General features: G+C 40.5%; 1 protein-coding gene and 1 long non-coding RNA gene across 2 annotated transcripts; one reads left to right on the top strand and one right to left on the bottom strand.

The window, feature by feature from the left end:
- Nucleotides 1-2,283: 2,283 nt before the first annotated feature.
- Nucleotides 2,284-3,802, bottom strand: LOC109239690 (phospholipase A(1) DAD1, chloroplastic-like). Its single transcript, XM_019406276.1, is given in 1 exon segment — nt 2,284-3,802. A coding segment is annotated over 1 exon segment (1,029 nt). The 5' UTR covers nt 3,550-3,802; the 3' UTR covers nt 2,284-2,520.
- Nucleotides 3,803-17,470: 13,668 nt separating this feature from the next.
- On the top strand, nt 17,471-22,719 carry LOC109239694. Its single transcript, XR_002069946.1, has 3 exons — nt 17,471-17,767; nt 20,064-20,214; nt 22,202-22,719. It is a non-coding gene; the product is annotated as an uncharacterized LOC109239694 (long non-coding RNA).
- Nucleotides 22,720-23,023: the final 304 nt, after the last annotated feature.

The raw sequence follows: 23,023 nt of genomic DNA, 5'->3' as shown, positions 1-23,023 counted from the left end.
CGATCTAGACCCCTGTTGCGATCTAGACCCCTGCTGCAATCCAGACCACTACTGCGACCTAGACCCCTGCTGCGATCCGGGTGGCTGTAATCTAGATGGATGCAATCCAACTGGTGGTGAAGCAAATGGAGCAGATAACGGGCATATAACCACATGGCCCTATGACTGCTGACTCGGTGTACCCATGTAACTATATGCAGGATTATGTGGAGGAAGCGGGGTGTAGCCCTGTGGTGGAGAATGGTAAGAATACTGCTAGGAGGGTGAATAGTAGGTAGTCTGATATGTAGATGGATGTGGTGGAAAAAATGTATGCCTAGAAGATTGTTGTTGGCCATCAGCAGCGGAGGGATGCAAGTGTGGAGCGGAGGGAAGCGGGGGTGTAGCACTATCCTCATGATAAATAGGCCTCTTATCCTTCCTAGACCTACCTCGACCCCTACCTGTCATCTGCATAAATTAAAAAAAATGTTAGAATTGAGAATATAAATCTATATAAGTTGAGAGCGCTTGAAAAAACTAATATGCTAGTTGTATTCGAAATATCCTTCCTCGTTAAAAATTCTTCCTCTTCACTTATTTTATTTTCATCAGGTGATTCTTTGTCCTCATTTTCTATGATAGTTATTTCCTCCATATCAGCTTCTTCTAATATGCGTTTAGGATGCTCCAAGTCATTTTTTAATTGATAATCCACCATTTGATTAACACTTGAGGTAACGTTTTGGTAAGCAACATCTAGCACAATTTCAACTTCCACCCTACCAATAGGCTTAGTTTTGATTACAACCAACCAATCAGCCTTATCCCTCCGCAATGGATATGGAGCATAATACACATGCCTAATATTTTTTGCAATTATAAAAGGATCATAGCGATCATACTCCCTCTTTTTATTAACCTCAATTATGTTGTACTACGAGGGTATATTTGTACCTCTTCTAGGTGTTGGGTCAAACCACTTGCATCGAAAAAGTATGATCTTCTTATTTGGCCAACCTGAATATGATAACTCTAGAATCTCTTTGATCACACCATAATAATTATTTTTTTCATCCTTGTTGCCTTCACCACCTTTAACATACACCCCACTATTATTGCTTTTTTTTTTTTTTTATACTTGGAGCATTCCTCGGTATGAAATTTGTAACCATTCACAAAATACTTAGACATAGTTGTAACCATAAGTGCAGATCTCTAGGATATATCTTTCAAAAATTGATTAACACCTTTGTTTGGATGTGGCATTCTTTATAGTTGATCAGTGGATCAATTGAGAATAACTAGATTATACAATCGATGTTCTATGTGATAATCTAGTTATTCTCCATCACCTGATTAGTACTTTGCTCGGATACTTGACCAGTGGATCAATCGAAAATTCACCTAGGATATACTTTTTTATCACTTTAATTAATCTATAACATGCATAATTCTTGATTTTTACTGACAAGATACTATTGAGTTTTAATGTATGAGTGATCGAGTCTAAGTATTGGCATCCAACACGCTAGAACACATTTCAAAGCAAAATATATAGTGCTATAAGATGAAGTGTTATATTAAACTTAAGTTGTAGCAACAACATATACTCGGTCAAATCCCACGATTGATATATATATATATATATATATATATATATATATATATATATATATATATATATATATATATATATATATATTAATTTAGGATGTTAAATATATATAGATTGTAGATAACAATAATCTATAAATGTTTGACTGTGTTTGACCATTAATACCGACCGATATCGGTTGGAAACTTCATCAAATCTTTTTGAAAAATAATATATTAGTTATGGAAAAATAAAAGAGAACCTGGGCGGGAAAAATTTAATTCAATATTCCGACCGAAATCGGTCGGAAATGAGGAGCTTATATTATTTTAACATTTTTTAGTACATAGTAGCAAGTTTGACCAGCTTTTGGTCAAATGTTGACCATATTCTGACCGATTTCGGTCGAAAATGTGATTTGTGTCAGATGCTACAATGTTCCGATATTGTGGGACCACATTTACCGACCGATGGTGGTCCGTATGTTTAATTGAAATTGGTTCTTTGACGCGACCAAATTAGACTCTTTCCGATCGATTTCTATCGGTTTTGCTTTCCGACCGATTTCGGTCGGTATGGTTTGGACGGAATTTGACAGTTTTCTAGTAGTGATGCTTGCATGTAACTCAAGAAAGATGCAGATATTTAACTTCCATAACTTGATCACCATATATTATATACATTGAAAATATTGCTAACCTATGGAGTATAGGCAACGAGAGTAGGGCTCCTTCAAAAATAAGGGAAACCCTTTTCTCAAAAAGAGAAAAAAATGTACGTGCAATCTTTGTACCATTTTTCGCTTGACACATTTTTGGTGTGTATTTTCAAGAAGACTCACGTGTGGTCCTATTTCTATTCCTATTTCCTATTCCTATTCTCTGTACCGAATAAAGAAAAGATTTGTCAAACTAAAGCCGCAGTTCTTTCTTGATCTCGCTTCTCTACATCCTTTTCACCAAGTGCAAGTACGTCTTGAGATCATGACACGTGGACACACCTCCAGCTTTGCTAAATTTAGAGTCTTTACTACTTAATCTAAGTTCTTTGCCCACCTCAGCATATACCCATTGTGTATCCTCCATGCATTTTTGAAGCCAGCTTGCCCCGTTGTCGTCATGTGGGTCGCACTCCCTCTTTCCGCCACGTCATCATCTTCGTCAATCACGAATCCCGGAACTTTGTAATTGTGGATCGTCGGAGTTGACAATGCGGAGAACATTTGTACCACTTTTCTCTAATTGACATCTAAAACTTTTGTTTCCTATTCTAGGCCCTCCAAATGATACGACTGTTACTATTGGTGCGTGACTAAATTTTGTAGTATCGTACGCGGTTAATATTGCAAGGGCAGCTCCAAGATTATGGCCTGTGACAGTTATACTTAAAGGCTCGTCACTATACTTATTATGAATGTTGCCAATTTCTTCTCTAATTGTGTCCTGCAAACTTTGATCACATTCGCTTTTGGTTGTGTACAAGCCCAAGAATCCACTTTGTAACGTGGGTTGATCGTAATTTTCGGGTGCCATGTCATTCTGTAAAGAAGTTAACGTAGCACGTAGATTTTCGAGCCATTCGCATGAGGTGGCAGTACCTCGATAAGCAATCACCACGTCACGATGCCCAAGTCTGGCGATCTCTTCCTCATCTTCGCAGACTGCCACGTAACCGATCCAGCTGGAGCATGGGGATGCTAAATTCGGGAATCTTTTAGTCCAACTTGGCATTTGAACTGCACACGTGGCATAAAGGTTCTTCATTACCTTGTATCCGCTCTTGTCTAGTCCGCCGTCTCTCAGCATGGAACTCATAGGATAACGACAAGTGGCATACGTGGGTGATGACAAGTCAAAGTTGAAGCAGCGATAGGTTGCTTCGACAAATTCCCCGTACCTTAAGATCTCCTTACGGAGATCATCATCAAGTGGATCAAGCAAACCTTCCCAATTCTTGATACCTTGGAATTCCATCCACCGGTCTTTCCCCGATAGAGCAGTTACCCGAATCAGGGTTCCACGAGCTCGTGATCCTGTAGCCACGAGCACCGGATTTTCTTAGTGTAGAGCACCTTGAAGTAGGCAATGCAAGTCCCAAATGCTTTTTGGTAAAAAGCAAGTTATAATTTGAGGAGTGTATTATGTTGCAATTTGTTTTAAAATTTCCAGCTAAGAGCCTCATGTTTGTAGGTAGTTTTTAAAGATTTTTGGAATGTGGATGATGAGGTTCTTGCACTTGAAGTTTTTTGGCTGCACTCAAATGATAGTATTTATAGTATAGTTAGAGATGGAACATTCTCATATTCAATATGCCAAACTAAACTCGTGCTAAAAGAGTATAATAGTGGGTGGACTGGTGGGACGGTAGGGAGAATGTAAGAGAAGACTACATATGATTGAAAAACGTTGGTTGAGGACGACTTAACAAATACCTAAAAGAACCCTTAATTAAATCTTGTGGTTCGAAACATGTCATGATATTTATAAAACTACATAAAAGCATATCACTGAAAGCCTAGTAAGAAGTTTATAATTAAAGGGTTTCTAAGTAGGATAAAGTATTTCTCCCTCAGTTTCACTTTATTTATCGTAGTTTACTTGGAACAAAGTTTAATAAAGAACGAAATATTTTAAAATTTGTGGTCTTAAAAATTTTGTAATATTTTTTTGGCTATAAAAAAAACTTAAACTTGTCATTTTAAACACGTCATATCATCTGCGTGAATATAAAAACTTCTCATTACGGACATATGAAAATATACCTTTTTAAACAAAAAGGGCAAAGGACAGAACGATGCACAAAGCATCCCGCATTTACAATAAATTAAAAACTACAAAAATAATCACACTTTTTATATTTTCCCTTAAGGTGTAACGACCCGACCGGTCGTTTTGCTTGTTAGAACCCCTTTCCCCTAAATGAGACTTCCCGTACTTACTTTTATTGATTTATGACTTGCGGGGATAGTTAGTTCGGGATTTGGAAGAGTTTGGGTTGAAATCGAAACACTTGGTTCCTTAAGTTTGGCTTAGAAGGCCAAGTTTGACTTCGGTCAGCATTTTAAGTAAACGACCTCGGAATCGGGATTTGACGGTTCCAATAGGTTCGTATAATAATTTCAGACTTGGGCGTATGTCCTGATTGGGTTTTGGATGACCCGGGAGCGTTTAGGCACCTAATAGTGAAAGTTGGTTCTTGAAGAACTTTGAAGTTCTTCAAATTTAGTTTGGAGCGGGTTTTGGTGATATCGAGGTCCGAATGAAATTTCGAGACTGGGAATAGTTCCATAATGTCATTTAAGACTTGCACGCAAAATTTGGTGTCATTCCGAGTAGTCTAAGTATGATTCGACTCGTTCGGAGCGATTTAGAAGCTTGAAGGTCAAAGTTTGATTCAATTTGGTTTTGGGGTGTGATTCTTGGTTTTGTTGTTGTTTTACGTATTTTGAGAGTTCGAGCAAGTTCGTATTATGTTTATAGACTTGTTGGAGTAGTTGGATGGGGTCCCGAGGGGCTCGGGTGCGTTTTGGACCGCCCGAAGTAGAGTTGAAACACACCAGAATTCTGCTTCTGGTTTCCTTCTTCGCAAATGCGGTTAGACCCTCGCGTTCGCGATGAAGGATTTGGGGTGCTGAGGGCTGGGAAGCTTTTTCCCTTCACGTTCGCGTGCCCAGGATTGCGTTCGCAGAGGCCTGGGTCCTCTAGCCACTGCGTTCGCATGACCTGGCTCGCGTTCGCGTAGAAAGGGCTGAGCTGGGTGGCCGCTGTTTATTCTTCGCGTTCGCGAAGAAGCCCTCGCGTTCGCGTAGGGTAGGCCAAGCAAGCCTTCGCGTTCGCGAGGCTCCTGTCGCGTTCGCGATGGGTAATTTCCCTGGGCCTGGACCGTTTGCCTTCGCGATCGCGAGGCCTCTTCCGCGATCACGAAAAAGGCAGACATGGGCAGAACCCTTTTAAAAAACGGGACTTAGGTTATTTTGGCTCATTTCTTCCATTGTCGGGCAATTTTTGGAGGTCTTAGAGAGGGGATTGCACTTAGCACTTTGACGTAAGTACTTTCTACACAATGTGAGTTAAATACATAGTTTATGGGTAGATTATAACATGTAAATTAGTGAAAATCATGGGCTTAGGTGGAAACCTAGGTTTTTGATAAAAATGAGATTTAACCACGAATTTTGTTATGGAATTTAGTAAAAATCATATATTTATGTTCCTAAGATTATTGGTAACAACTTTCTTTGAAAATTTCCGGAATCTGAGCATGTGGGCCCGGGGGTGAATTTTAGGAATCTTGCAAATTAGGTTGGCTAATCACTTATGGTGGAATTATGAACTTTTGAGCATAGATTGATTAGTTTATGTAATATTTGACTAGCTTCGAATTTTTGGGCGTCAAATTTGGAGGTTTGAGCGCGTTCTTGAATCGGAAAGTAGGCTTTGAGACGAGGTAAGTCTCCTCTCTAACCTTGTAAGAGGGAATTAACCCCATAGGTGAATTAAATACATGTTTGAACCTATTTATTGGGGCTACATATGTGTGAGGTGACGAGAGTCTGTACGTAGCTACTTGTACGCTATTTTCCAGGTAGTTTAGGAGCCGTATCATGCTATAATTGGAATGTTGTGTCCTACTTGCTAAACTAATCACCTAAACCATGTTAGAAATTTATGAAAGAGTTGTATGCGGTTAAATTCACTTACTTGAAAGTTTGTATGAAATACTTGACTGTAAATGAGAAATTTGTGTTTCCTTGAAAATGAATTGCTATTTGTGGATCAGGCAGAGCGCCTCGGTAGTAAATAGATGCATCTATGGTTCGCGCCGTTCGACCCTCCAGCAGTGCACATTTTAATGCTATGTTGAACCGGGCCGTACAGCCTCGGCATTGCACATGTTAATTATTTGGAACTCTCTGCGATTTATAATTGCCTAAATGCTTTGAATTGTAAGTTGCTACATGATATCACTGAAATTGACATTTCATTTACGAAAGAATATCTTATCTCTTCCTGTTATGGTACCTATGTCTAGCTTAACACTTAATTGAATTATTGTTTGCCTAGTACGTGTCAAGTCGAACCCTCGTTACTACTTCTTCGAGGTTAGACTGGATACTTACTGGGTACATATTGTTTATGTACTCATACTACGCTTCTGTACTTAATCGTACAGGATCTGAGGCAGGTGCATCTGGTTATCCGTCAGGCGCGCATTCTTGAGCTTGGACTGAGACTTCACGGTGAGCTATCCCCTTTCTAGTCGTTCAGCAGCATGCCGGAGTTTCTCTTTTACTTGTATTTGTCTATTCTATTTCAGACAGTAGGATATAGGGGTGGGCATTCGGTATTTCGATTCGGTATTTAAGAATTTCGGTTTGATATTTCGGTATTCGGTTTATCAATTGTGTATACCAAATACCATACTAAAATATTTCGGTACGGTTCGGTATTTCTTATTTTGGTTCGGTACGGTTTCGGTTTAATAATCGCTGAATAATCAATGCTAACGGTGCACATGCACAATTGAAACTTTCACTGTGAAAGTATCTGTTCCGACTTCCGATATATAACAGTGCACAATGTTATATATAACTTCAATTTATCAGCCTGCTACACATTACACAACTTCAATTTATCAGCCTTCTACACATTACACTCCATAAGCTGAACAACTACACATTACACAACTATATCAAACATTATCAGCCTGCTGAAAACTTAAATATATCCACTTGCTATTATTACTTATCCTTCTGATTCAATTCTGCAAGCACATATTATAAGGCACCAAGAACATACTAACCTCCTTGACAGGCTCGGATAGTTTCACATAATCAATTGCATTTAAATGTTTATAATTACACATTTTAGTGATACCATAAGTTTAAGACAATGCAATATATATGGAGTCTTAAACACAGTGCAACTGGCCAACTGCACATTACACAATAAAAACAGTCTTAACACTTAAACACAGTGCAACAAAAACAGTCTTAACACTTAAACACAGTGCAACTGGCCAACTGCAACAGTCTTAACAGTCTTAACACTTAAACATAGTGCAACAAAAACAGAGAGGGCATCCCTCAACAAAAACAATCTTAATTCTTAAATACGGATTCCAGGAAGACGCGCAAGACAACGTTTAATATGCTTCCTTAAACCAATTGTTCCATTCCTCTTTGGATTAACATTATAGACTTGACCACAATGCTTGCACTCTACTTTGCGAACTTCTCCATTCCTCTACTTGTATCTGCCATCTATACAAAATTAAATAAATATAAACACAAATTAACAATCACCAAATTAACTACCTTGCTATCAGTAATGTTGAGAGAATGTAAATATGAGAGTGCACTTTTAGTTATTTCAAACTAGCTATGAGTAGCTTCAACTACCATGTTTCTGCTTCTCCCTACAAGTGCTACCAAAGTTTCTAAAATAATGAACCCCAGAAAGTCTTGAACGTGCAAGTCAATTAGAGCTCATATTCTGACTATAAGGTACAGAAAAGACTAGGATTTCTTTTCAAAACACAAAGGAAGGAAGGATCTTTATTCCTTCCATTTTCGCTAGCAACTTTCTTTAAAATATTTGAAACACGATTTCAGAACACACACACTCTCTGTTTTTTGGGTTTTTACTCTTTCGGCACACTGATAAGAACTGGCATACTCAATGGAGTTACCAAGTATACCTTGCACTGATCAATAAGTTAGATTTTGTACTTCTTTTGCCACATATAGAAAAAGACATTAATTTCAGAAAGAAAAAGGAATAACAAAATAAGGGATCCTCTTCACCTCTAACTCATCTGCTAAAGCCAGTCAACAACCAAAAAAAAAAAAGTAGAAACATACCTTTGAAAATTGAAACTATCGCAAGTTCGCAACAGCAGCGTCTTCGTTTGCCCGGAATTTCTGAGGAGTGAGGACTGAGGAATCGAATCGAGCTCGGAAATCGCCTAATGCCCTAATCGCCTACTCAGTCAACTGTATCTGACTATCAGTACTGCAGAATTGCTAATGGCCTAACCTAATGAATTAGCCCTAATCTTTAGAGTGGGCTGGGGCGATGGGCTGGGGCGCTGGGAAGTTGGAATTAAAATTATTAGAGTGGGCAGGGGCTATGGGCTGGGGCAGTGGACTGGGGCAATAAGAAAATGTATTTAAAAAAATCGGTATTTCGGTATTTCGGTATACCGAAATTTCAAATTTCTAATACCGAGGACCGTACCAAAATACCGAAATACCGAAATTGCAATACCGAATTAGACCGAAATACCGAAAAAAACCGAAACCGAAATACCGAATTAATTCGGTTCGGTTCGGAATTCGGTTTTTCGGATTTTATGCCCACCCCTAGTAGGATAGTCATCTTTTGTATATTCTACTAGTTGCCCACACACTTGTGACACTAGATCTTGGCACATATTAGTAGACTTGTTTTTTGGGTTGTATTCCTATAGTTATAATTTCTTTTAGTTGTTTCCGTTTTGGTTGGTTTAAAAATCCGTTATATATATCATATGATTTAAATTTAAGTAAAGTTAGATGTTGGGATTGCTTAATAAAATGGGAAGCTGCTAAGTTGTTCACTATTGGCTTGTCTAGCAACGGTGCTGGACGCATCACGGCCTGACATGGAGTTGGGTCGTGACAACATGGTATCAGAGCACTAGGTTCACGTAGGTCTCATAAGTAATGGGCAGGCCTCACAGAGTCTTGCGGATCGGTGCGGAGACGTCTGTACTTATCTTTGAGAGCCTATAGGGTGTTAGGAAACTACTCTTTATTCATCTTCTATCGTGTAGTTGATGGTATACTAAATTTCCTTCTTCTATTCTCTCACAGATGGTGAGGACGCGTACGGAGGACGTTTCAGACCTGGGAGGAGCTTCTCCCCCTGTTGTTAGAGGCCGAGGCAGAGGCCGGGGGAGGGCACCGGCCTGAGGTAGGGGACGAGGGCGCCTCAGAGTTTCCCCAGTAGCACCACCTGCGGATCCAGTGGAGGATCCCATCATCGAGGAGCAGGGCGAGGTGCCAGCAGCGAAGCCAGCCCCGCTAGATTTCATGACAGCACCGGGCTTTCAGGAGGTCATGGGCCGTATGCTGCGGTTCATGGATTCTATGACCCCGACTGGTTTATTTCCAGCAGACCCACCCATATCTCGGGCGGCAGGGGGAGCACAAACCCCTCCTGGGCATGCAGCCGCAGTGTATCAGACTCCGGATACACTACCCGTGGACGGGGCCCAGCCAGTTGCAGTAGTGGTGCCTGAGCCTAGACCAGTTGCGGAGAGCGATCCGCAGAAGTTATTGGACAGATGGACTAGGCTACACCCTCATGTCTTCGGAGGCGAGCGTCATGAGGGTGCCAGGATTTCATTGATAGGTGCACGGACAGACTGCACAACATGAGGATATTGGATTCTCAGGGGGTTGACTTCACTACCTTGCAGTTGGAGGGCATGGCCCATAGATGGTGGCAGTCTTATCTTCTTGGCAGAACAACGGGTTCTCCTCCCATGACTTGAGGCCAGTTCACACAGCTTTTCTTGGATAGGTATATTCCACCCTCCGAGAGGGAAGAGTTGCGGTATCTTTTTGAGCAGCTTGAGCAGGGTCAGATGTCAGTGACTAACTATGAGGCGAGGTTTTCTGAGTTATCTCGCCATGCACTTATGATAGTTTCTACGGACGCAGAGAGAGTGCGGAGGTTTGTTGCGGGACTGTACTCCGGTATTAGGGTCAATATGGCCCGAGAGGTTGAGATGGGGACTTCTTATCAGTTGGTAGTGGAGATTGGTCGGAGGATTGAGGGCTACCGTCAAAGAGGTAGGGAGCAGATGCAGCAGGACAAGAGGGCTCGTTTCTCTAGAGAGTTTAGAGGTGCCCCGGCTAGGGGCATAGGTCATTTTGGGAGGGGTCAGCCTAGCAGGCCATCATATTCAGCACCACCACCTCCTCGAGGTGCTCCTGTGCCCCCCTATTTCAGTGCCATACTAGAGAGTTCTTACCGCCCACCAGCCATCCAGGATTCTTCCAGTGGGTACTTAGGCCACCAGGGTTCTTCCAGCTCCTATTTTAGTCCCATGCCGGAGAGTTCATACCGCCCACCGGCTATTCAGGCTTCTTTTAGTGGGTCTACAGGCCATCAGGGTCAGACATCAGAGCAGTAGATCGCCGCACCGAGGGGCTGTTTTGAGTGCGGAGATCTTGGTCACATGAGAAGATTCTGCCCCAGGCTTCGGGGCAAGGCAATGCAGCAGGGTTAGCAGCCCATGATTTCAGCACCGGCTGTCTGGCCGCCCAGAGGCGGAGGGCAGGCTGGTAGGGGCCATCCTAGAGGTAGAGGCCAAGTAGGGGGAGGTCAGCCAACTACTGTTCTGTTCGGCGGAGGCCAGCCAGCCGGCGCTCCAGCCACATTCTATGTTTTTCCGGCCAGACCAGATGCATTGGCCTCAGATGCTATGATCACAGGTATTATTTCTGTCTGCGGTAGGGATGCTTTAGTGTTATTTGATCCAGGGTCCACCTATTCAAATGTATCATCTCTGTTTGCCCATTTCCTAGATATTTCTCGTGAGTCTTTGGGTACTCCTGTTTATGTGTCCACTCCTGTGGGTGATTCTATGGTTGTGGATCAGATCTATCGGTCCTGTGTGGTCACATTCTGTTTACGGGACTAGAGCGGACCTTCTGTTACTTGATATGACCGACTTTGAAGTGATCCCAGGCATGGACTAGTTATCCTCATATCACGCCATCCTAGTTTTCCATGCCAAGACTGTTACTTTAGCGATGCCAGAGTTGCCGAGGTTGGAGTGGAAGGGTTCCTCCGATAGTACATCTAGTCGGGTTATCTCTTTTTTGAAGGCTCGATATATGGTCGAGAAGGGTTGTTTGGCTTATCTAGCTTATGTTCGGGACACCACCGTAGAGTCTCCGATGATTGATTCTGTGCCTGTAGTCCAGGAATTTGTCAATGTGTTCCCTTCTGACCTTCCAGTCATGCCACCGGATCGTGATATTGATTTCTATATTGATTTGCCTCCAGGAACACAACCTATATCTATTCCACCATACCGTATGGCTCCGAAAGAGTTGAAAGAGTTGAAGGAGCAGCTTGAGGAATTGTTAACAAAGGGGTTTGTGAGACCAAGTGTATCACCTGGGGTGCACCAGTGTTATTTGTGAAGAAGAAAGATGGGACTATGCGGATGTGCATTGATTACCGCCAGTTGAACAAAGTTAACATCAAGAACAAGTACCCGTTGCCGTGCATTGATGATTTGTTTGACCAGTTGCAAGGTGCTAGGGTGTTCTCTAAGATCGACTTGAGCTCAGGGTATCATCAGCTGAAGATTCGGGACTCAGATGTCCCGAAGACTGCTTTCCGTACTAGATATGGCCATTATGAGTTCCTGGTGATGTCCTTCGGCTTGACTAACGCCCTGGCGGCATTTATGGATTTGATGAACATGGTGTTCAAGCCTTATATTGATTCGTTCATCATTGTCTTGATTGATGACATTTTGATCTACTCACGTAGCTTGGGGGAGCACGAGCAACATTTAAGAGTGGTACTTCAGACATTGCGGGAACAGAAGCTATATGCTATCTCCAAGTGTGAGTTTTGGCTAGAGACTGTGGCATTCTTAGGACATGTTGTATCATGAGAGGGTATTAAAGTGGATCCCAAGAATATCAAGGCAGTTCAGAGTTGGCCACATCCCACTTTGGTGACTGAGATCAGGAGTTTCCTGGGGTTAGCAGGTTATTATCACCGGTTTATGCATGGATTTTCATCCATTGCGGCACCTTTGACTAGATTGACCCAGAAGGGTGCTCCATTCCATTGGTTCGATGAATGTGAGGCGAGCTTTCAGAAGCTTAAGACAACTTTGACTACAACACCGGTTCTAGTGTTTCCTTCCGGTTCGGGGATGTATACGGTGTATTGTGACGCTTCATGCATTGGCTTGGGTTGTATATTGATGCAGAAGGGGCGAGTTATTGCATATGCTTCATGTCAACTGAAGATTCATGAGAAGAATTACCCCGTGCACGACCTAGAGTTTGCCGCGATTGTTCATGCTCTTAAGATATGGAGGCATTATCTGTATGGGGTGTCATGTGAGGTTTATACTGATCTTTGCAGCTTACAGCACTTGTTCAAGCAAAGGGATCTCAATTTGAGGCAGGGTAGATGGCTTGAGTTAATGAAGGATTATGACATCACCATTCTTTATCATCCGGACAAGGCAAATGTGGTCGCGGATGCCTTAAGCAAGAAGGCAGAGAGTATGGGTAGCTTGGCATTCCTTTCAGCAGAGGAGAGGCCACTAGCTTTGGACATTCAGTCCTTGGCTAACAGACTTGTGAGGTTGGATATTTCTGAGCTCAGCCGAGTCCTGGCATGTGTTGTTGCCCACTCTTCACTATTGGGGCAAATCAAGGCTCGGCAGTTTGATGATCCGCATTTGGCAGTTCTCAGAGAGACGGTAGTATAGAGTAGTGCCAAAGAGGTTTCTATTGGCGAGGATGGTGTTCTGCGACTCCAGGGTCGTCTATGCGTTCCTAATGTCGATGGCTTGAGCGAGAGGATTTTTAGAGGAGGCACACAGTTTTCGGTAATTCTATTCATCCAGGTGCTATGAAGATGTATCGTGACCTGAGCCAGCATTATTGGTGGCGACTGATGAAGAAAGACATAGTTGAGTATGTGGCTAGGTGTTTAAATTGCCAGCAGGTTAAGTATGAGCACCAGAGGCCAGGTGGCCTACTTCAGCAGATGACTATACGTGAGTGAAAATGGGAACGCATTACTATGGACTTCGTTGTTGGATTGCCGCGGACCTTTCGGAAGTTTGATGTAGTTTGGGTCATTGTCGACAGGTTAACCAAGTCGGCACACTTCATTCCGGTTGTGACTACCTATACTTCAGCAAAGTTGGCCCAGATTTATATTCGGGAGATAGTTCAGTTGCACGGTGTGCCTGTTTCCATCATATCAGATAGAGGCCCTCAGTTCACTTTACACTTCTAGAGAGCCATACAGAGTGAGTTGGGGACCCGTGTAGAGCTCCGCATAACATTTCATCAACAGACCGACGGGCAGTCGGAGCGGACAGTTCAGATCTTGGAGGACATGCTCAGAGCATGTGTGATTGACTTTGGAGCGCAGTGGGATCAGTTCTTGCCTTTGGCCGAGTTTTCTTACAACAATAGTTATCAGTCCAACATCGAGATGGCTCCATTTGAGGCTTTATATGGTCGGCGATTCCGTTCTCCCATCGGGTGGTTTGAGCTCGGCGAGGCTAAGTTATATGGTACAGATTTGGTGAAAGATGCCTTGGAAAAGGTAAAGCTGATCCAGGAGCGACTTCGCACAGCACAATCCAGACAGAAGAGTTACGCGGATCAGAAGGCACGGGATGTATCATTTATGGTCGGCAGGAAGGTTCTCTTGAAAGTCTCGCCGATGAAGGGTATTATGAGGTTCGGGAAGAAAGGAAAGTTGAGCCCCAGGTTTATAGGCCCACTTGAGGTGTTGAAGCGAGTTGGGGAGGTTGCTTATGAGCTTGCTTTACCTCCCAGCTTATTAGGAGTTCATCCGGTTTTTGACGTGTCTATGCTCCGGAGGTACCACGCCGACTTGTCACATGTGTTAGACTTCATCACTATTCATCTAGATGAGAGCTTGGGTTATGAGGAGGAGCCAATTGCTATTGTTGATAGACAGGATCACTAGTTGAGATCCAAGATGATTTTCGCGGTAAATGTTCAGTGGAGGGGCCAACCAGTCGAGGAGGCGATCTGGGAGTCCGAGGAGGACATGCAGAGCAGATATCCACACTTATTCAGCACTTCAGGTATGAATCTAAACCCGTTCGAGGACGAACGTTTGTTTAAGAGGTGGAGAATGTAACGACCCGACCGGTCGTTTTGCTTGTTAGAACCCCGTTCCCCTAAATGAGACTTTCTGTACTTGCTTTTACTGATTTATGACTTGTGGGGATAGTTTGTTCGGGATTTGGAAGAGTTTAGATTAAAATCGGAACACTTGGTTCCTTAAGGTTGGCTTAAAAGGCCAAGTTTGACTTTGGTCAACTTTTTAAGTAAACGACCTCGAAATCGATATTTGACAGTTCCAAGAGGTTTGTATGATGATTTCAGACTTGGGCGTATGTCCGGATCGGGTTTAAGATGACCCGGGAGCATTTAGGCACCTAATAGTAAAAGTTGGTTCTTGAAGAACTATGAAGTTCTTTACATTTGGTTTGGAGCAGATTTTTGTGATATCGAGATCCAAACGGAATTCTGAGACTAGAAATAGTTCCGTAATGTCATTTAAGACTTGCACGCAAAATTTGGTGTCAATCCGAGTAGTCTAAGTATGATTCGACGCGTTCGGAGCGATTTAGAAACTTGAAGTTCAAAGTTTGATTCAATTTGATTTTGGGATGCGATTCTTGGTTTTGTTGTTGTTTTACGTGTTTTGAGAGTTCGAGCAAGTACGTATTATGTTTATGACTTGTTGGAGTAGTTTGACGGGATCTCGACGGGCTCGGGTGCATTTCGGACCGCCGGAGTTGAGTTGAAACACACCAGATTTCTGCTTCTGGTTTCCTTCTTCGCGAACACAGTCAGACCCTCACATTCGCGATGAAGGATTTGGGGTGCTGTGGGCTGGGAAGCTTTTTCCCTTCGCATTCGCGTGCCCAGGATCTCGTTCGCGGATTCCTGGATCCTCTAGCCATCGCGTTCGCGTGACCTGGCTCGAGTTCGCGTAGAAGGGGCTGAGCTGGGTGGCCGCTGTTTATTCTTCGCGTTCGCGAAGAAGCCCTCGCGTTCGCATAGGGTAGGCCAAGCAAGCCTTCGCGTTCGCGATGGGTAATTTCCCTGGGCCTGGACCGTTTGCCTTTGCGATCGCGAGGCTTCTTCCGCGATCAAGAAGAAGGCAGACTTGGGCAGAACACTTTTAAAGAACGGGACTTAGGTTATTTTGGCTCATTTCTTCCATTGTTGGGCGAATTTTGGAGCTCTTAGAGAGGGAATTTCACTTAGCACTTTGAGGTAAGTAATTTCTACACAATGTGAGTTAAATACATAGTTTGTGGGTAGATTATAACATGTAAATTAGTGAAAATTATGGGTTTAGGTGGAAACCTAGGTTTTTGATAAAAATGAGATTTAACCACGAAATTTGTTATGGAATTTAGTAAAAATCATATATTTATGTTCCTAAGGTCATGGGTAACAACTTTCTTTGAAAATTTCGAAACCCGAGCATGTGGGCCCGGGGGGTGAGTTTTAGGAATCTTGCAAATTAGGTTGGGTAATCACTTAAATGGTGGAATTATGAACTTTTGAGCATAGATTGATTAGTTTATATAATATTTGACTAGCTTCGAATTGTTGGGCGTCAAATTTGGAGGTTTGAGAGCGTTCTTGAATCGGGAAGTAGGCTTTTAGACGAGGTCTAACCTTGTAAGAGGGAATTAACCCCATAAGTGAATTAAAAATATGTTTGAACCTATTTGTGGGGGCTACGTACGTACGAGGTGACGAGAGTCCGTACGCAGCTACTAGTATGCTATTGTCCGGGTAGTTTAGGACCCATATCATGCTATAATTGGAATGTTGTGTCCTTACTTGCTAAACTAATCACTTAAACCATGTTAGAAATTTATGAAAGAGTTGTATTCGGTTAAATTCACTTACTTGAAGGTTTGTATGAAATACTTGACTGTAAATGAGAAATTTGTGTTTTCTTGAAAATGAAGTGTTATTTGTGGATCGGGCAGAGCGCCTCGGTAGTAAATAGATGCATCTATGGTTCGCGCCGTTCGATCCTCCGGCAGTGCATATTTTAATACTATGTTGGACCGGGCCGTACGACCTCGGCATTGCACATGTTAATTATTTGGAACCCTCCGTGATTTATAATTTTCTAAATGCTTTGAATTGTAAGTTGTTACATGATATGACTGAAATTGACATTTCAGTTACGAAAGAATATCTTATCTCTTCATGTTATTGAACTGTTAGCATTATTCATGGTATCTATGCCTAGCTTAACACTTAATTATATTATTGTTGGCCAGTAAGTGTCAAGTTGACCCCTCGTCACTACTTCTTCGAGGTTAGACTGGATATTTACTAGGTACATATTGTTTATGTACTCATACTACGCTTCTGTACTTAATTGTACTGGATCTGAGGCAGGTGCATCTGGTTATCCGCCAGGCGCGCATTCTTGAGCTTGGACCGATACTTCACGGTGAGCTTCCCCCTTTCTAGCCGTTCAGCAGCATGCCGGAGTTTCTCTTTTGCTTGTATCTGTCTATTCTATTTCAGACAGTAGGATAGTCATCTTTTGTATATTCTACTAGTTGCCCACACACTTGTGTCACTAGATCTTGGCACATATTAGTAGACTTGATTTTTGGGTTGTATTCCTATAGTTATGATTTCTTTTAGTTGTTACCGTTTTGGTTGCTTTAAAAATCCGTTATATATATCAAATGATTTAAATTTAAGTAAAGTTAGATGTTGGGATTGCTTAATAAAATGGGAAACCACTAAGTTGTTTACTTATGACTTTGTCTAGCAACGGTGTTGGACGCTATCACAGCCTGACATGGAATTGGTTCGTGACATAGGGTCTAACTATTCTTGATCTTTCTACACTTGTTTTTTTACGTTAAGCATTTTATTAGTTTTAAAAGAAATAACAAAAAAAAATGAAGAAAAACAAAATCAATTTTTTTATGCCAACTCACGGCAGAAAGAAAGTGTGGTCTTACCAGCACAATTTTTGAACGCACATTGCACATACTCCCACAATTTTCCTTTCTTATCCACAAATATCAATAATTTTCTATTTATTCCTTGCTCACCAATTAGTCCCAGCACGTTTTTGATTCTATTCCTCATTCCCCACAAAAATATTCCTCCACAAAAATATTCTCCCACATAAGACCTAGATCTTCAGGTATAAATAGAGAGCAACACAATACAAATACAAAAGAAGAGGAGAAAGAAAGAAAAAATCAGCAAAAAACAGTAGCTAAAACAGCCACCCAAAACAGTTTGAGCTTCGTTTCCACCGTGTAAGACCACCCACGTTCAGTTTGAGTTTTTTTACTCATGTATTTGAAGAAGTTTCCATCTATACAAAGGTCGTGCTTTTTCTCTTTATTATTATTATTTTACTGTTTTAATTGATACTTTACTTTGATTGGTCTAACTAAAACCTTTCAACTGTCGAATGAACGTTGGATGTTTGTTTTGTTTGTTAAATCTTTGAGAAGAAGGAATATGATTCTCACCTTAATACATAAAGTTTGATATTTTATTTTCAAAGGGTAAAAAAATTTATTTGACATTTTGCTTTAGATCTTTGTGTTTGTAGAAGTTATTTACTTTTGTCAACTACTTCTCTCTATCTCTCATTAAATTCTTAATAAAATCAACATTCCTAAATAGGAGATGAAGAGAAAATCGATTTGTTGCTCTAGATGGCACAACTTGGTATGTATTTTAGAAAATTTTAAAGTCAAAAATATTAGGCAAGGGATTTATATAAAATAAAATCTTGATTTTGAGCTTTTAAATAAAGAAAGATTTAATGATCAAATTCAATATCCTAAATAATACAATTTTAAATTCCTAATTATTAGGAACACTACTCAATTCACTAATTCTAATATGTAATTTTTAAAGGGTAAAAAAAAAAGGTATTTGTGCTTTTAATATAATATTAGATATAAATATCTATATCTATATCTATCGTTAAAATAACACGGTCTAGCCAGTTTTTGGACTGGTCATTCAAAAATAGCCAGCGTTTACCAAGTCAATCAAAAATAGCCACTATTTTGCTGCAACAGAGACCGGTCCAGCATAATATACTGGAGTTCGCTGCACCTGTGTATGAACTTCCAGCATATTATGCTGGAACTCCAACACACGGAAAGTTCCAGCATAATATACTGGAGATTCGAGCACTTGTGTATGAACTTCCAGCATATTATACTGGACAGGTATACTGTGCTGGAACTCCAGCATATTATGATTGTTAGCTAACCCGTGACCCTGGAATATTCTCTCCTACTGATTGTTATTTGAAATTACTATTTGTTCGGTTGCTTTCTAGTTAATTCATTGCTTGATAGTTTTAGGTAGTAAATTAGTTACGTCTATATTTTGTGAAAAATCTCTTGGATCGATAAGTTAATTGAGTTTGAATCAGTCAATAGTTAATCACAAGTCTTCGTGGGAATGAAACTCTACTCACTACTTTATTACTTGACGATCACGTGCACTTGCGTGAGTGTTTTTGGTCGCAACAAGTTTTTGGCGCCGTTGCCGGGGACTTAGAAATTAACTATTTTTCTAGATTAGACTTTTACTTTTATCTTTACAAGTTTTTTTTTCCTTCACGTTTTGTAAATATTTTATTTTTTATAACTATTTGATTTTTCTCTTAGTGTTTTTCTAGTTCTCTCAGCATGACATCTGGGGATGAAATATCCAGAGGTAAGGGTATTGATGAAGATTCTTGGTTGACGAAAGACTGTTATGGCCCGTCTTTTTGGGCTTGTCATGACCTGACCTCTTCGAAGTCTGAATTTGAATATGGGAGTAAGGGTTGGTATTGGGACGGATATTCTCGATTAAGCGAATATGCGAACCGACGTAGTCTTCTAACAACGTTGGTGAATGATTGGTCTAAGGAGAGAGACGATCTTGCACATAAAATCGATAATTTTGGCTTGGTTGTGCATAACTAGGATGCAAATTTGAGTGCAAAGGTTGATGCCTGTAACGCCCAATAATTTAATGATGAGTTGTGTGAAGCTGAAAAAGATCTTCTAGACCAAATTGAGCAGCTAAAATGAGATACCAATCATTAGACCATATTCTCCTTGATGATGCCAATATTGAGAAGAGTGCTCTAGAGTCATGCGAGAGAGTAAATAACATTACTTTGGGAGACTTGAGTGTGTGTATATATGGGGATGTAAATAATAGTACAATTCATGAGTTAGGGCGCAATAGACCTCATTCCAATTATTTTTCTACATTGTGTTTAGATAGTAAGATAGTAATCGAGCCATCTGAGCCTATGAGGGAGTCAAAGAGTGAGGATGAGAGTGTCTATATTCTTGAATTTTTCATGCCAGAAAGCAAAAATTACATTCCTCATCTAAAGGCCAAGAAGTGCAGAGTGAAAAAATTATTACTTGGCATGGTTATCATTGTAGCCCCACCACTGGAGCATAACCACAGACTGGATGCCATGTTAGGGGTACAAATTCATAAGTTCGAGGTGGAGGAAAAAGTGGTTAACGTCGTGCCGCGACGTTAAATTAGGCGCTTGTTCTCCCAACTTTATTGCTTTTTTTATTATTTTTGTTTGTTTTTTATTTATTTTATTTTTATTATTTTGTAGCATTTATGTTTGTTTTGTAGGATTATGAGCATAGGAAGCAAAGCCATTGGAAGAGTGCAAAAGTGAGCTAGATGGTGAGGACTAAGTATGGGGTGCCCACACAAAAGACCATGCTTGGGGGAAGTCTGAGTACCTCGTGAGCCATTATTGCTTCGGCCTTTGGCCTTTCAGGTAGTTTCTTGTCCACCCCTGTTATTGTTTTGCTTTATTTGTGCCTTGGGGACACTGCACTCTTTTAAGTGTGGGGTGGGAGAATTTCTCTATATAATTAGTAGTAGGATGTTAGAAAAATATTAACTTCTTATTTTTGTTCTTTGTAGTTGTGTAGTACTTTAGTAGCTATGAGAAAAAATCGAAAAAAAAGTAGAAAAAATTGAACTTTCCCGACGATGGATCTCCTAGACAGTTTTCTTAAGGGATTAAAGCCCAAACAAAATCCAGAATATGTTTTTTATCTTTCTTTAGGTAGTAATAATCCCACGAGGTTTTTCTTTGTGCCTCGGTTCTTTTTCATGGGATGCAGTTTGAACCGGGTAGTTTTTTTTCTTTTAGAGTAGATTAGGAATTTAGAGAATAAAAGGAGGAAGAATGATGAACCTAGCCGCCTTGACTTGTATGATAGTAGCATATTTAGGCTTTGCATGTGTAGTATATTCCCTATGATTTCAAATTGATCATGATGCCTCGCTTACTTGGATAGCATGTTTTGTGACACCTATGTCTCATTTTCTTGACTTGTGTTCACTCTGTGCTTAATGCTTAATATCTTGTGGCTCCGTGAATACTTGAATTGTTTGATAGTCGGAATGAGATCGTCCTTAGTGTGTCATGTGCCATGTGTGGTGAGGTTTTTGTGTAGTCTATGTATTGTACTTGTGTCTAGAACTTGCCCGGTATGTGAGTTGAAGAGAAATTTAAGGTGATGCTCGGTTTAAAAAATAACTTTAGGCTTTCTTTGATCTTTTGAGCTTAAATGCTTATCACAAATAAACTTTATCCCTAGTTAACCCTTTTGAGCCTATAGACTTTTATTTGACACCCACATTACAAGCCTATACCTTTTTTGTTCTTAATTGACATTGTTTTGATCCTTTTACCTCTTAAAGCACTTTAATTGTGAGATAAGCGCTAAAAGAAGTAAGAAGGGACTAAGTGTGGGGTGGCTTTGGAGTGGAACTAATGAAAGGAGGAAAGGCGCATTTGAATTATAAAAAAAAATACACCACTAGTGAGAAGTGTTGAAAGAAAGAAAAATCTAGAAAAAGAACAAAATAAGAGAGTAAATTGGCATCTTGTGATTGCTAGTGGGGTATAAACTAATGTAGTGCTTAAAGAAAAAGGGTACCTTGTTGGGAGTGATTTTAGTTGTAAAATGAAATTGGGATTGAAGAATTTGCGCTTAAAGGTTATCATATGATGTGTTAAAGTGCTTAGGAGGTTGAGTCACTATTCCTAAATATATCCTACTCATCCCTTAGCTCACATTACAACCATGATAAAGTCCTAATTGATTTTAGATCGAGTGAGCCTACATTAGAAGAGATTTACATTTAGGGCAAGCCTATGGTACCAACTGCATGCATGTGACTTCTTTGTGAGAGTGAGCGATATTTCTTTGATATATGAGTCCTTAAAATATATTTGAGTATTTGATTCGAATGTGTGGATTCTTCTTATTCTCTTTGCTTTTGTTGTGAGGGCACATGATTTTATGAGGGATAGGTAACATTATTAGACTTCTCTACGATGTTGAGTGTTCAAGCCCGAGTGCATTGTGACATTGAGTCGGGTTTTGAGGCAAGGATTGTTAAGAGAATGATGCTTTTGTTTTGAATATTTTTGAAATATGGCATAAGTTAAAGGAAAGTGTGTGTTGAATGCATATGCTAGATCTTAATTGTTGCTATCAACCATGGTCATAGGTGTGGTGTGCTTTGAAAGATAAGAGCTTTATTTTGTTTCGTCTACTATAGTGATGGTTTGTTCGAGGACGAACAAAGGTTTAAGTGTGGGGTGGTGATGTTGGGAATATTTCTATATGTTTTGATGGTACTTTACCCATGTTTTAACCGCTTTTTGGTGCTTTTTGGTGTTAAAAATGCCCAACATGGTTCAATTATTGGTTTTATGACTAATGGAGTTGTGTGTGTTGATTTAGGGTGTTTGGAGTGCAAAAATATGAAGAAAAGGTGCTCCAACTAGAGAAAAAGAGGTTGGATTGGAAAGAAGATACTTGGTGCATCCCCATAGCATCCGCACCTGGGCAAAGCTGAGATGGAGGAACAAAGGGTGGATGCGAAGTTGAGAAGCGGAGGACGAGGTGGATGCGGAGCATCCACCCCAGCATCAATCCCTGAAGCTGATTCGGACTAGGATTAGGAGAACTTTGGCCACGACTTTTGTACGCAATATATAGGCCAAAAACACCCCTTTTAGGTCATCTACATACATTTAACACACGGGGAAAGGAGAAAAAGCCACGACAAAGCTTGGGAATCACAGAATTCCTCTTGAGTTCTTACTTTTTCCTTCTTTTATTGATTTTTATGTATTCTTGGGAATTATTTGAAATTGTTACCATGAGCATGCGTGGCTAAGAACCCTATTGTTCTAAGGTCATGGGTAGAACATGAATGTTGATATTTGAAGTTTAATTTGACGAAGTTGATTTTATCATATTGGGTTGTTTATTTAATTCTGTTCTCAATTATTTTGCTGAGTAGCTAACAGTGAAATACTATCTACGAATTTAGAGTTGAACTCGAAAGTGGGAACTCTAGATTGCATACAGAATTAAATAGAGCAAGTTCTTGAACCCGGGCATCGGGGAACGGATTCACAATTAGGATAAACATATACCTAATTGTCTTGCTTGGTTGAAATACAGAAAGTATAAATGCATTTTTTGTTAATTTTAATTCCATAGACATATAGGGATTAAGTTAACTTGAATAGGCGAGTAAGAATTCGACAGATTCTT

The sequence above is a fragment of the Nicotiana attenuata genome, unplaced genomic scaffold (genome assembly GCF_001879085.1).
Source record: "Nicotiana attenuata strain UT unplaced genomic scaffold, NIATTr2, whole genome shotgun sequence".
NCBI classification, from domain to species: domain Eukaryota; kingdom Viridiplantae; phylum Streptophyta; class Magnoliopsida; order Solanales; family Solanaceae; genus Nicotiana; species Nicotiana attenuata.
Note: the sequence above shows the minus strand (reverse complement) of the source record. Positions and strands in the feature narration are given on the sequence as shown.